This window comes from Camelus ferus, chromosome 11 (assembly GCF_009834535.1).
Source record: "Camelus ferus isolate YT-003-E chromosome 11, BCGSAC_Cfer_1.0, whole genome shotgun sequence".
Taxonomy (NCBI): Eukaryota; Metazoa; Chordata; class Mammalia; order Artiodactyla; family Camelidae; genus Camelus; species Camelus ferus.
In genome coordinates, this window is record NC_045706.1 from 20,766,566 (window position 1) to 20,780,066 (window position 13,501).

The 13,501-nt window shown below is 40.3% G+C and overlaps 1 protein-coding gene across 7 annotated transcripts in view; it reads left to right on the plus strand.

Moving 5' to 3' along the window:
- SORCS1 (sortilin related VPS10 domain containing receptor 1) overlaps window positions 1-13,501 on the plus strand; it is a 474,344-nt gene that overhangs the window by 450,951 nt on the left and 9,892 nt on the right. For all 7 annotated transcript variants that reach the window (XM_032490975.1, XM_032490974.1, XM_032490973.1 and 4 more), the window contains one exon: window positions 2,233-2,332. In XM_032490975.1, the coding sequence (XP_032346866.1) occupies window positions 2,233-2,332 (100 nt within the window). The remainder of the gene's footprint in view (window positions 1-2,232; window positions 2,333-13,501) is intronic.

Here is a 13,501-nt window from a genome sequence, read left to right on the forward strand (position 1 = left end):
CTTATACAGGTGGCGTGGGAAACCTTGAAAATACTGTCAAAATCTGTCAGTAGTTCCATACCCATTTATTTGAATGGAGAATTACATGGTTCTAATTGAGATTATTCTTGTATGCAATGTAAATTTCATTCAGGTTTGTTTCTGTGCATAAGTTCTTTCCCACAAAGTATGTTGTCTTTATTGCATGTCCTTTGATGCAAGTTAAGTACATGAAACATATTTCCGCTACCAGATTATTTTTGCATACCCACTTAATTTTCTAAATGATACAGATAAAGCCAATGAAGCAATGCTATAAACCAAACCAATCTGGGAAGTTAATTATTTTCACAAGGGACTCTCCTGGAGATTATAAATTAAAAGTATGTTGTTCTGATGAACGCTATTTTCTGGTTTGCTTATTATCTCTTTCTTGAGAAAGAAACATTCTCAGGGAGAAGAAATAAATACCACTGCAACTGATTGAAAGAAAGAAGTCTCTCTTGCAAATACATAGTTCCCTTCTGTCCACATGATGGACCCTGCAAAATAGGGCAAATCCTTAATTACTTCAGATAAATGTTTCCTGTTTAATTTAAAATATCTTTTATGCAAATATAAGTATGTATATATGTGCACATATGTATGCATATGTATATAAACATATGCATTTCATGCATACATAATTATATATCTGTATTTCACATATATACACACGTTTCTTTGTGTTTATGTTTATTTCATAGCCAAACCATTTCTGATTAACCTCTACTAAAAATCCAGTGTCAGATTCTAAAAAAGATCTTACCTATTGAATGATAAGAATGAGAACAGGAATTTGTGCATTTCAACACTTTAAAGAACACAGAGGAAAACCATTCTACACGGTCTGTGTTAGATACCCGCTCTTCAAATAAATGTGGAGCACTCAGGAAGGTTCCTGATGCCCAGGAAAAAGAGCAGTTTGTATAGAGTGAATAAAGTTGTTTTCGACATAATTTTATCACCACCTTGTTTTTCCGCGTGGTTTGCCAAGTGGAAACATTTGAGAGGTGAGCTTGAACCGATCCCAGGTGCTCAACCACAGGTCACTGACGGTCATCCCAAGTTCCTGTTATTAAGCAAAGAAGTTCATCTGCAGGGCAGTTCAGTTCCATTACCGAACCAGGGCCTCTGAAAGGGACCCTCTGTTTCAAAACAAAGCCATCAGGACCTGCTTAATTGATAAAAGGATCAAAGGTGTCCTTTTGGTAACTCAGTGGACTAAATGAAACTCCATGAATATAAAAGGAAAAATAATTTAAGAATTTAACTAGCAGAACGATGTTCAGAAAGCATCTAACTAGACTTAAATAGCATATTAAATACAATATTGCATTGATGACTAGAATATTAAAAATGAATCCAGGAGACCAGATAATAGGCGGACGCTTTTCTCTGATAGCTTTTCACAAATTACTGAAAAGGCTGAGCGAAAGAGGAAATTTAAAGGTTTTCTCCTTTAAACATGTGAACGGTTTTACCTTGTCTATAAAACCTCACCTTATATGTTTCTACCCAAAACCAGGTCCTTTGTCCCTTGATGGGATTAAATATTTCATGGCCCAGAATTCCATGGGTCTGCACGTACACACGTGTGAGCTTGCGGAGTGGTTTCAGGGTCATAAGCATGAAACAAGGGTCAGCCAGTGCGTTACTTAAGTTGTGGTTACACTGTGTTTCAAATGAATAATTTATTATTTTAGGAGAACAATCTTTATCATCAATAAATATCCATGAAGTATCTATTCTGGGAAAGCCACAGGGTATGTTTTGGGGAAGGGGATAGAAAGAAGGAATAAGATGGAGTCTCCTATCAAGAAGTAAAACAGATGGTCATGAATCTCACCACAATGTGTAAAGTGTACACATTTACTTCTTGTAAGTCCTTGTGTATAACAAATGCTCTCTCAAAAAACCAGAGGTGATTTTTCTAAGCTAATAACAGGATAATTTTTTGAGAGTAGAAATTATCTGATTTACTAGGTTTGTCCTGTTTTGTAACAATTTAGATGTAAAGTCAAGTCATGCTTTGAAAAGAATTATATCTGCATATTCTGGACCAAAACCTCAAAATCACAGAGAACTTGTTTATATAATACACAAGTATGATATTGGGGTGTCTTAGTAAATACGGCAAATATTGCTCAGCAAGTTTGTTTACAGTTGGTGTGACAATCTTGGTGGCACTCAATCTGACACTTCTTCTTTCAGATATCAGAACTACTGATTCACAAGCTCAATCAGAACTTGGTGCACTTTGAGCTGAAGCCCGGGGTCCAAGTCCTTGTCCACGCAGCCCACCTGACAGCAGGTCAGTTTTCCCGTCCCTGGGTTCTGGCTGGCGGCTCTAGCAAAGGGGGGATTCAGTTTGTTGTTTCCACATCAGGACTAGATGGTGCCACTGCTAATCAGAAATAGGGCATCAACCTTTGGAGGTTCCCTCGCTTGGCACTTTTGCCTTAATGGTGGACCCCCAAGGCAACAGAATAAGGTGATTTTTTCCTACTTAGTCCCTAGCAAAAACCATGAGTGTGTCATTTAGAAAAAGACCCCTCAAGTAATAGCATGCTTCCTCTTAACAGGAATCTTGAAAATAAAGTTGACCTTATCAATAACTTTTTTCTGGTCTTTCTGCAAAACCTTATTTTTAAATCATTCATGTTACAAAGAATTTTCTTTCTTTTGGTTTTGGGCTAAAGTAGCCCACTGGGAAGAGCTGGGACTTAGGAGCTGCCCAGGGCCGTACCCGGGGCCTGTACAGCCTCAGGTTGGTCAGAATCTTACAGATTAATTAATGTCATTGAACTTCTGTCTCTTCACCTATACAAGGTAATGGGGAAAATCTTCCTAAGTCTACATAGAAGTCTCAGTAATAATTCCAGAAATCCTAAGTACATAGAAATACCATTGTGTTACATTAATAAATTAACGCTATTTACTGAGTACTTATTTTTGCAGAGTACTGTGCTGATACTGCATAGAGTATAAAGGCCAATAGAAAATGGTATTTGTTCTCAAAAAAACATGTAATCTGGTGGTGGTGTTCCAAAGTCTGGTGATGGCAGTGGTGGTAGTGCCGGGGGTGGGGAAATGGGCAGTGATAGGATATCTCAAGGAATGAAATGCAAAGAGGCAATAGAACATTTTTAAGCCCATGGACTTTGGAATTTTGCAGCTAGACCATTGGTTTCAATCTTGGCTCCATCACTTACTTACTCTATAGACCTTGAGAGGAGGCCTAATTTGTCTGTGCCTTAGAGACTTCAGGAGCATCTAGGACAATGGAGTTGTGTAAGGACTAAGTTAATTCAGGTAAATGCACTTAGAGTCACGCCTGCTGCATAGGAAGGTGTTATTTTTCTTTTTACTCTTTTTATTTTTAACAAAATTTTAGAGGAAAATTTAAAGCAAAGATAAATTGTGCCCAGTCAGAATGATACAGGAAAGCTTCATGGAGGAGGTGATCTTTGGGAAGAACCTGGAAAAACGGATAAGATTGAACTCAAGAGATTACATGCCAAGCACCAAAGCACCAAGGAAGGAACATGAAAGCCTCCAGGGCTTTGGGGATGCTGAATAAGTGGGGACAGAGAGCAGGTGTTTCCAACTCCATTCTCAGGTTTCCTGGAGGTTCCTGGAGGTGTGCCTAGATCTAGAGGAAGGCCCAGCAGGTTGGCCACTGGCCTCTTTTCTGCTTGGAGTCTGTCTTTTTTCTTTCTTAGGATTCCATAAAATGTTTTTTTTCCCTAAAAAAAGAAACCAAAACAAATTCTGCCTCAGAGAAACAAATATTTGCAAGTCAGTGTCGTAAGCATGGGATGTGGAGGTGGAATGTGGGAATGTGCCAGGCTGAGAAGTCTGCACTCCTTTGGTGGGGCTCTGCGGAGCAGAGGTGTGACAGATTCAGAGTGTTGCTCAAGGAAGATGACTCTTAAGAGTAAGAAGGATTGAGTAGGGCCGATTTGCTATTCTGCAGCTTGTCATCCTAATTCATCCAACCAACAGGCATTTATTGAGTGCCTGTCTACTCTGAGCCAAGGAGTGTTCTCAGCATGGGCTAGAGTCTCTGCCTTCAGGAAGCTTCCATCACAGGGGAAAGCTAGGCATGGAGCACATTAACAAATGCCACTTTCTGAATCACACTGATGATGAAAATATCCTGAAGAAAATAAGAAAGTGTAAGGGAATAGAAAACGATGAAGCCTAAGGTCTCAGCAAAGGCTGCCAGCTTATTTTAGAGCATGCGGTTATCAAGTCTGGCTGGTTCCCACCGAGAGGGCTGGCCTTTGGTCTTTGGTGAATGGTGGTGACACATGGCAGTGACACACAGCTGGTTGAATTGGAAAACAGACAAAGTCCAGAAACATCCCTGTAGTCAGCCTGATGGCCAAACTGCTGACACACTTTATCAAGTGAGTAGAAAGTAACTTCTTGACATTGGTTGAAATAGGTGTGCTGATTGATTTCATCTCTTTAGACAGTCCAGCGTGTTTAGCCTCAACCTCGTCATCCTCTCCTAGGATGACTAGAGCTGCTTACTCCCTTTGAGTTCAGAGGTTAAAAGCAACCTAGCCTGATACTCCACACTGAACTCTGGGTTTGAAGGGATGTGGGCCAACTAGTCCAACCCTTTGCAGCATCCTCAGCTGCTAAATGAACGCTATCTTCAGGCAGCATACTTTGCTGTAGAGTAGCCTGATTTATGAGAAAACACTCCCCACGGGCCTCTGTTAAGAAGAGGAGCATCAGAGGTCAAGCCGGGCAGAGAACTAACCCCACTCTCTAATTCTGGCGCAACTGACATTTCATACCTTTTTTCCCCTCATATCTCTCTTCTATCAGTTATTTTATGTGCCTGGTTTTTATTTAACTGGTTGTCATAGCATACTCCGAAGATGGTTCAGATTAGCTTACTGAATTTGAACCTTATTTTAAATGATACTTAAGGATGCCTTCCTGTGATGACATCTGGTTTAGAGCTAGGATCAAGCTGAAAAATAGGGAATGGAAAAGTGGCTAATTAGCTGAAACCGGTTTGGCCAGTGGCTTGGCCAGGGAAACCCATCTGTAGCCAAGGCGTCTGCAGATCCGTAGTTCCGTGTGGGAATGAAAGGCCATTCCTGAGAACTTGGGAAAAATTAACCTCATCAGAATAAGATCCAGATGGCAAGAAATAATGCGAAGTCAGGAAGATCTGGAAGATTTATCCAATTAGTATTCATACTTCATGCCATAGCTGGGAGCAGTACTCAGAACCATGGGAGGAGGGACTGGAAAAGCGAGGTATGTTACTGAGAGCTCAGGTAAGCACCCTGAGATTTGAAGGAGAGATCCCCGAAACGTTGATATGTACTATGCAAAGTTCCCAGGGGAACAAAATAAAACTGCATTTTGAGCCAAAAGCCCAAACTCAGACTGAGCCAATTTGGAGAAAGTGAGAAAATTCTTTGGCTTCCAATTTTGGGGGCTGTTTCGGGTTCTTCTCTGTTCAGTCTGATAGTAGGGCCTTTTGGGGGTGTAATTTGAAATCTGATCACCTGGCGTTATTGACCTTCCTGTGATGACTGGCTCAGTGACTGGAGTAAACGTAGACTTACATGTAGATAATCAACTCCAATTTGAAGAGGAAAGGAAGAGAATGCCACGGGCTTACATGATAACTGAGTCTTGGAAACTTTGACTGTATTGATTTTAGCCATGCTTGTCATAATGGTATTAAAACTGGCAGTATCCACAGGTGCAGAATCACTCTCAGCCAGTTTTTCTTTCTTTATCTATTGAAGTATAGTTGATTCACAATGTTGTGTTAATTTCTGGTGTACATCATATTCAGTTATATATATATATATACACATTCCTTTTCATATTCTTTTTTTCATTATAGGTTATTACAGGTTATATTGTAGGTTATGAATATAGCTCCCTGAGCTATACAGTAGGACCTTGTTGTTTATCTATTTTATTTTATATATAGTAGTTAGTATCTGCAAATCCCCAGCTCCCAATTTATCCCTCCTCACACCCTTTCTTCCCTGGTAACCGTAAGTTTGTTTTCTATGTCTGTGAGTCTGTCTCTGCTTTGTAAATAAGTTCATTTGTGTCCTATTTTTGAGACCACAAATAAGTGATATCATACAGTATTTTTCTTTCTCTTTCTGGCTTACTTCACTTAGAATGACGGTCTCCAGGTCCATCCACTTTGCTGCAAATTCAGCCAGTCTTTCATATACAAAAGGCAAAGCTTGTGTTAAGGCTGGCACTCTTCAGTAATTGTGACGAGAGATCAGTTTCCCATTTGAGGTTGTTCCTAAGTTAGCTCTAACTACCTGATCTTTTTTTTTTAAACTGTAAGAACAGGGTAGTAGACTATGTTACCAGGACAGTGGAAGGAATTCTCCTTTCACACACAGAGAACTTGGCACGTTGAGTAGGGGATAAGTGGATGGAAACAGTGGCCATTTCTTTTATTAAGTTGAAATTAACATGTTTCATTCATCTCAGGATGGCTAAGAAGAGAAGGAGGGAGATAGCTGGGGGAAAGAAGAAACAGTGAGGAGAGAATTTGATGCAGAACTTCCACCTCAACTGCTTTTCCCTTCCTCTCATCCCTGCTGCAGGGAGGAGAAAATTAAAATACAATTTAAAAAAAGGGGAAAAAGACCACTGTTCGCAACATTTCATGTCTCATAAGCAGGATTGCTAATACCTTCCCAGGGACCATTCCAGCATGCTGCTGCATTCCATTAATTGCTCAGCAGATGTTCAGCAACCTTCTTTTAAAAATGTTTGAGCCAGAGGATGTTGCTGGTGGGAGAGGCAATGCATAATTGGGTTTGTCTCCGAGGAAAAAGAACTGTCTCCTTTCAGGAATTTACTAGCCTTATTTTGTTTTTCAAATTCATTTCCCTGTTTGCTTTTATGGGAACACAGGGTAAGCATTTCCAGATACCTGGATGTCATTAGAGACTGGATTTCATTTGTTTCCCCCATGTGTTCTATTTGGGAATTCATTAACTTTGGTATCTAAGCTGAGCTAAACTTTGAACGCTGTCCTTGTTCTGTTCTTAGCTCTTCCTGTGCTTCTCAGTTCCTGTGCAATTTCTCTTGAGGGTCTAACCACTCCTGACAGCTATGTTTCTGAAACCTTCATATAGAAAGGAAAGATTTCAGATTGTATGAGAATAAGAAGAGGATGAAAAATTAAAGGGAGGGCCACAGCCAGAGCAGCTCTTTTTGGCTTTTAGGACCTCGTGGCAGCTGGCAGCCCTGCTTAGCAGACAAAAGGATTAGAAATTAGTCAAGCTGGGGGCTGGACTGGAAAGATTGGTGCTTTGACTAAAGTGTACTTTTGCTCGTGGCATCCCTGATTGGATTATTTCTCCCCCTTCTCTACTTTTCTACATCTCTTAAGTCTCTTTGTGTTTTAAGACTCAGCTCAATGCCCACATTTGCATGGTGTCTTTCCAGAGACCTTTACCTCATCAAAACTCACATGGACTTTTCCATCCTTCTCTGTCTCATCATCATCATCATCATCATCATCATTATCATCATCATGTCTCCTATTAAATTTCCTACAGACACAGTTCACCATACTTTACATTGTCTCCATCACTGTACCTAGCAGAAAACTTGCCCATATCATGTGCTCTATAAATAATTTTATAATTATTTTATAAATAATTATATGTAATTATATATATATATAAATAATTAGATATGTAATTAATTTATAACCTGTAGAGACGTTCAAAATTCCATTCTTTCGGTTAACGTTTGGATTCAGTTTATTCAACTGTGAACCTATCTGCATGACATTCTACTTCTTTCCAAATAACTGGTGAGTGGAGCCTTGCATTCATTTACCCAGTGAGCATCCAGAGAAAACCGATCTCTGTGCTTGCTGTGTGTCAGGTATCCTTTTAAGATGTATGATAATTGTGGTTATACATGTTGTGGGGAATGGGTAGACTGAAGGAAAATTAGAGTTCTGTGCCCCAGAACAGGAGGTCCTAGAGACGGTGGGAGAGGGACTGGCCAGAGGGATGCTCCTGAAAGAGACTGAAGCAGGTTTAACGTAGTGTCCCTGATTTTACTGCTCTGGTCGCTGATGTTGTTTCTAGTATCAGAGAACAACCTCACTCCCTGACAGAGCTCAGGGTCTCACACCTTCGATTGCGCTATTCTTACCTTATCAAACAACCCAGACCATCTTCACATCCTTTGTGCCATCTCCCTTGACTTCTCTTTTGTCCATGCTTTTACCCTAGCTCTCATTAATTGACTGATTGATTGATTGAGCTATAACATAGGGATATGTGATACTCAGATAATTCAGGGAGAGGTTTTCCAGCAAGACTCAGGAAGGCTCGGAACCTGTCGTGGAGCCCTTGGTCTCTGTGGGGACTAGGGGTAGAACAAACCTGAGCTGTTAAGAAAATATCCCTAAAAGGCCAGTAGTTTTCTCATTGCTCCTAGTAACTTGGAACTTATTCAGGGGCATGAGTCCATTTCAGATTCACCATCTTACGTCCCACACGACTCTCTTCCTCACTTTGCAGTGATTCCTTTAAAACTGTGGTTCATCTGGGGATATGAGATGAACCAGGACCCTCACTCAGTCCACCGGCCAGACCTGACCCCCAAGTACTAGCTACAGGAGGCTTTCCTAATTCTAAATGAAGAGGATGAAAAATATCCCATGCAGAAGGTTCAATAAAAATGAGCCTTAATGTTGAATAGGAGTTCACCAAAAGGAGAGAAAATGAACTTGCCCCATTGAGGGGCTGTATTGAGCAGAAACACAGCCAGGTGGCACTGTATGGTTTATATGTAAAGTGATGCTTGTTTGACGTGGGTTGGGGCATCTAGGCACACCCTCGAATATTCCTAATTGGTATATTTACTGAAGGTAAAATTCTGAGCAGAGGAGAGAGGGGTACAACTCAGGGAAAGCAAATACGCCGTGATTTGATACGTCATTTGTATGATAGGCTTTGTCCATCATGCATGCATGCTGTGAGAAAACTCTCATTGATGCGTGCTTAAGATTACGAAGTCTGATATATGTGGAAAAGGGAAAAAGGAGCAGACAAAAGGATTTTTTTTGAGACAATAGGTTTGAGCAACAGTCAATAAATCCTTTCTCTTTGCACAAAGTATTTACCCATTTTACAAGAATTTTTCAACCCAGGTAGCAAGAGATGGGAATTTAGTATACAGAGTTGGAAACCTAAGAATAGGAGCCTCTTTTTTAGTTGCCAAGAAGAGAAATCTCATGGTTATGTTGGATTTGGTGTCATAAAACATACAAATGAAAAACCTTAATCAGAAGCTGGAAATAAGAGGTTGACACTCAGGTGAGAAGACCAGGACCAGATTGTGCTTTAAACTGTGAGCTTTAGTATCTAAAATAGATGAACAACAGCTTTCTACTGTATAGTACAGGGAACTATGTTCAATATCTTATAGTAACCTGCAATGAAAAGGAATATTAAAAGAAATACATGTATGTATCTGTATGACTGAAACATTATGCTGTACACCAGAAATTGATGCAGCACTGTAAACTGACTATCCTTCAATTAAAGACAAAATTAAAAACCTGTGAGCTCTAACTTACCACCTTTTAGTAGATTACCTGGTGAAGGGAATCTGCTGATAGGTGATAAATTAAAGCCCTCATTGCTGGTACAGATATTTCAAGCTACATCAAACTCTGTATCTTTGTTCCTATGATGGCCCATGTAATGAGTAAATTCAGAGATTGTATTTATATTTGGGAGTGGGAGTGGAGGGGTGGGGTAAGCAGCTTAAAAACATGTTGATTCTATTTTGCTAGAATAGATGAGAGCAACCACGAGGGTAGAAGTTAAAGACTGAGAAGCAAAAGGCAACACTACATGTTATCTGAGAACACAACACCTAACTAGATGGAGTCATCCAAAATTACACACAACAGCACTTAGGGTTTGTTTGTTTTTTGCAGTTCACAGGAATTATTTATTAGGGAAATAAACTAAAACTTGGGTGGTAGGACTTCTAACAGGGGGGCTAGAAGAGCTGGTGCTGACTGGTTCCCTCAAAACATTTGGGGTACATGTCACCCTGTTCTGTGGTTGGGTAATCTCTTTATAACCCATGTAGGTAATAATCCCTGCTCTAAAGCGGTTGTTCTTAAGTGTGACTATACATCACAGTTACCAAGGGAGTGTCCTAAAAGCAGAGATTCTTCAGGCTTCACTGTGCACACCTGGATCAGAATCCCAAGGAGGGATATCCAGGAATCGGCATTTTTACCGAGTTCCCCAAGTGATACTTACGCAGCCAGACCTTTCACCAGTCTCAACAACTACTTTTATAGAACATTCTACAGACAGAAATCCATCTGCCTAACAAGGAACATTATACATCTATCTCCAGCGGTAAATCTGATTTACATCTCAGGGCATCCACTAAAACAGAGGCATGCGTTAAAAAAGAAGAGCCCTTGATATTAAGTGTGGGAGGAAATCAGTAATAAACATTAAAATCTAATTCCTCGGCATAGTTGGAGCCAACTTAGTTGGCAGAATGGGTAGACGACAGTAGGAGTAGGGGAAAAATGAAGCCTGTCTCTGAATGGGGGATATATGCTATCCATAATCTAGATGAATGGCAGAGGCCAGCCAAGAGCCGTGGCCAGGAAGCGGTTGAAAAATGATTAAAGTGTGAACGAGAATGTTAGTGGCAGATGTAATTGAAGAGCCATGAGTTTTATGAAAGTTAAACAAATGATATTATCTAGGTGTTATTAATCTGGTAGTGTGAGCAGAAAATGGTACATCCGCATCTCGCTGTATTTCTGCACCTGTTAGAGAATCAAGGTACTCTTCTACCCTTCACTTTCCAGGGGGGGTCACTGCCCTTCTGGAGTTTTCTGATGATAAAAAATGTGAAAGGTTAATACTTCTCAGAGGAAGAGCCTCAAATCTCAGGTTTAATTAAAAAAAAAAACTTTTTTAATACCCGGAAACTGCTCTCAACCCCTCCTGTCTGTCTGGCAGTTGTCTTGTGTAAGCTATTGTGTTTAGGAAACCTGTCCTTTGTCAAGGGTATGTGTGGGTTTTAATAAAACTTATCTTTTGCTGTCTTGGCCTCCATGGCTGCTGCTGACTTGTTCAATTTCTTCTTCAGGGTGTAATAAAAAGATACTATCACCAAGATATTAGAGAATTAATATTTCCAGGCATCAGTTGCTACCTTTGGACATGTTATGAGTAAATGTCAGTTGGGATAAGGCACTCAGAATTTCAGTCCAGGTCAGGATACATCATGAATTCTGCCCAACAGTTTACATTGAGAAAGACCCTTTCCACTTGAAGGCAGAATTTTTAGCCTGAATCCAGAAACTTTAGAAAACACAATATAATCTAAGCCACATCATTATAGATGCAGATGCCAAACTGTGAGGTTGTGGAGTTCGGAACTGTAAAGTAAAATAAATTGTTGCAATAACATTTTCCATTTAGGGATGGAATTAGTACTAGTGAAATTCTTCCACAGCCAGTAAGTTTTTCTGTCTCTTTAGTCTCTGGTCACCTTATTATCTACACAGTTACCATTTACAAGTCTTTTGTGAGTAAAATCATGCCAGTAGTATTTCTCCTTCCTTCTGTTTTTATTTCACCAAATAATTACTTTCCTCTACAAATTATTAAGCTGTTTCACAGACACGTGGCCCCAGCGGTTTTTGATAGTTACTAGGCCATTATGGTGTAATAATAAGTAATAACAAGTGCCAACGTATTAAACGTAACCCCCTCCCCAGTGCGGCTAAATGCATGTGATGTTTTCATAAACATACCAGAGACCAGAAGCGAAGTTGCTCTTCAGCATCTAACAGATTATTCCTTCACCATTTTTTTCTAAGATTTCCTGGGCCCATACAAGGGCATAACATGACTATTGGGTAACTGGCCTGAGCTGGCCAGGCCTGTGGATGAACCTAGACTTCCTTGGGCAGAGAATGGCCAGGGGACAGTGGTCAGATGAACAGTTCAGAAACAGGTACAAACATGTATCAGGTTGGAAATAAGCATTAGGATGTAGGAGGTATAGTTCCCCCTGGAGAAGAAGGCAAGGCAGAGAGTCCAGAGAAATTGGCAGGAAGAAAGTAAGTCAGGAGAACACATAGAAAACACAGAGAAGATACCAAGAATCTAGGACAAGCTACCTTTTAGACACCAAGTTTCTAATACCAAGAATGCCAGGCCCTGTCTGCTGTGTCTGCTTAAGTTTTAATAGCATTCCCTTTCATTCTTAAAGTGTCTTGGTTTAGAAAAGAACATGTATGGTCACCTTACTTATACCCTTGCCACCCTGCCACTGGGGACAGAAATCCATACCAAGAATTGCATAATGTAGAGCCCAACAGTAAGAATTACTAATTAGATGTTTAACCAGCTGAAAGAGAAGTGTTTTGAAGAGAGAAGGTATTAGTAAGCTGTTGCTGTGTAACAAACCACCCTGAAATTCAGTGGCTTAACAGTAACCATTTATTGTTACTTATGAGTCAGTGGATCAGCTCAGTAGTTTTTCTGGTTTTGTCTATGCTCATTGGGCATCTCCAGTCAGCTATGGATTCTTGGGTTGGGAGCTCCACTGATCTTGACTGGAATGCTCTCATGTTGGGGGTTGACTGGCTGTGAGTCTCAGTTGGAATAAGTAAGCTTTCCTCCACGTGGTGTCTCATCCTTCAGCTAGCTTCTCTGAACAAGCCCAGGGAATGGTAAGATTCCAAGAGAGAGTAGAAGTGCACATGGCCCTGAAGCTCACAACTGACACACCATCACTTGTCTTACATTTTATTGCCAAATCAAGTTCCACTGCTAGCCCAGACTCAAGAGGGTAAAGAAACAGATTTCACCTCTTGGTAGGATAAGCTTCAGATTCAAGTTGCTCAAGGCTTGGGCAGAGAGTGAAGTAGAGAATTGATCCAGTAATGCAATTAATCTACATGAAGCTGACCACTGTCTTAGAGACTGGAGATGCTTTTAGGTAGTTTAGAAAATTCTCCTGGAATCATCACAGGATTGGGTACTATTAGCAATCAAGGGGTGTGTTGTTTTGTTTTGTTTTGGTGACCCAGAGAGTATAAAGATCAGGCAGACTCTAAAGATAAGGACTGATGTTTTATGAGCGACAGTAGGAGGGGCTTACCACACAGTACCCTCAAACTAGTATGCATAATAATAACTTGTGTAGCTTGTTATGTACAGAGATTTCTAGGACTCAATCTCAGAGACTATTTTTTCTCAAGTGAACCCTAGGAAACTGTATTTTCATAAGCTCTCCAGGTGATTCTGATTCAGGTGGTCTGGATATTATACTTTGAGAAATACTTTACATAGTAAGTGGGATTCCTCATTAACTTGCCACCCTAAAAAACCAAAAGGCATCCTCCTCTTCCTGTCTATCAGTCATGGTGGTAAGTTTGGTC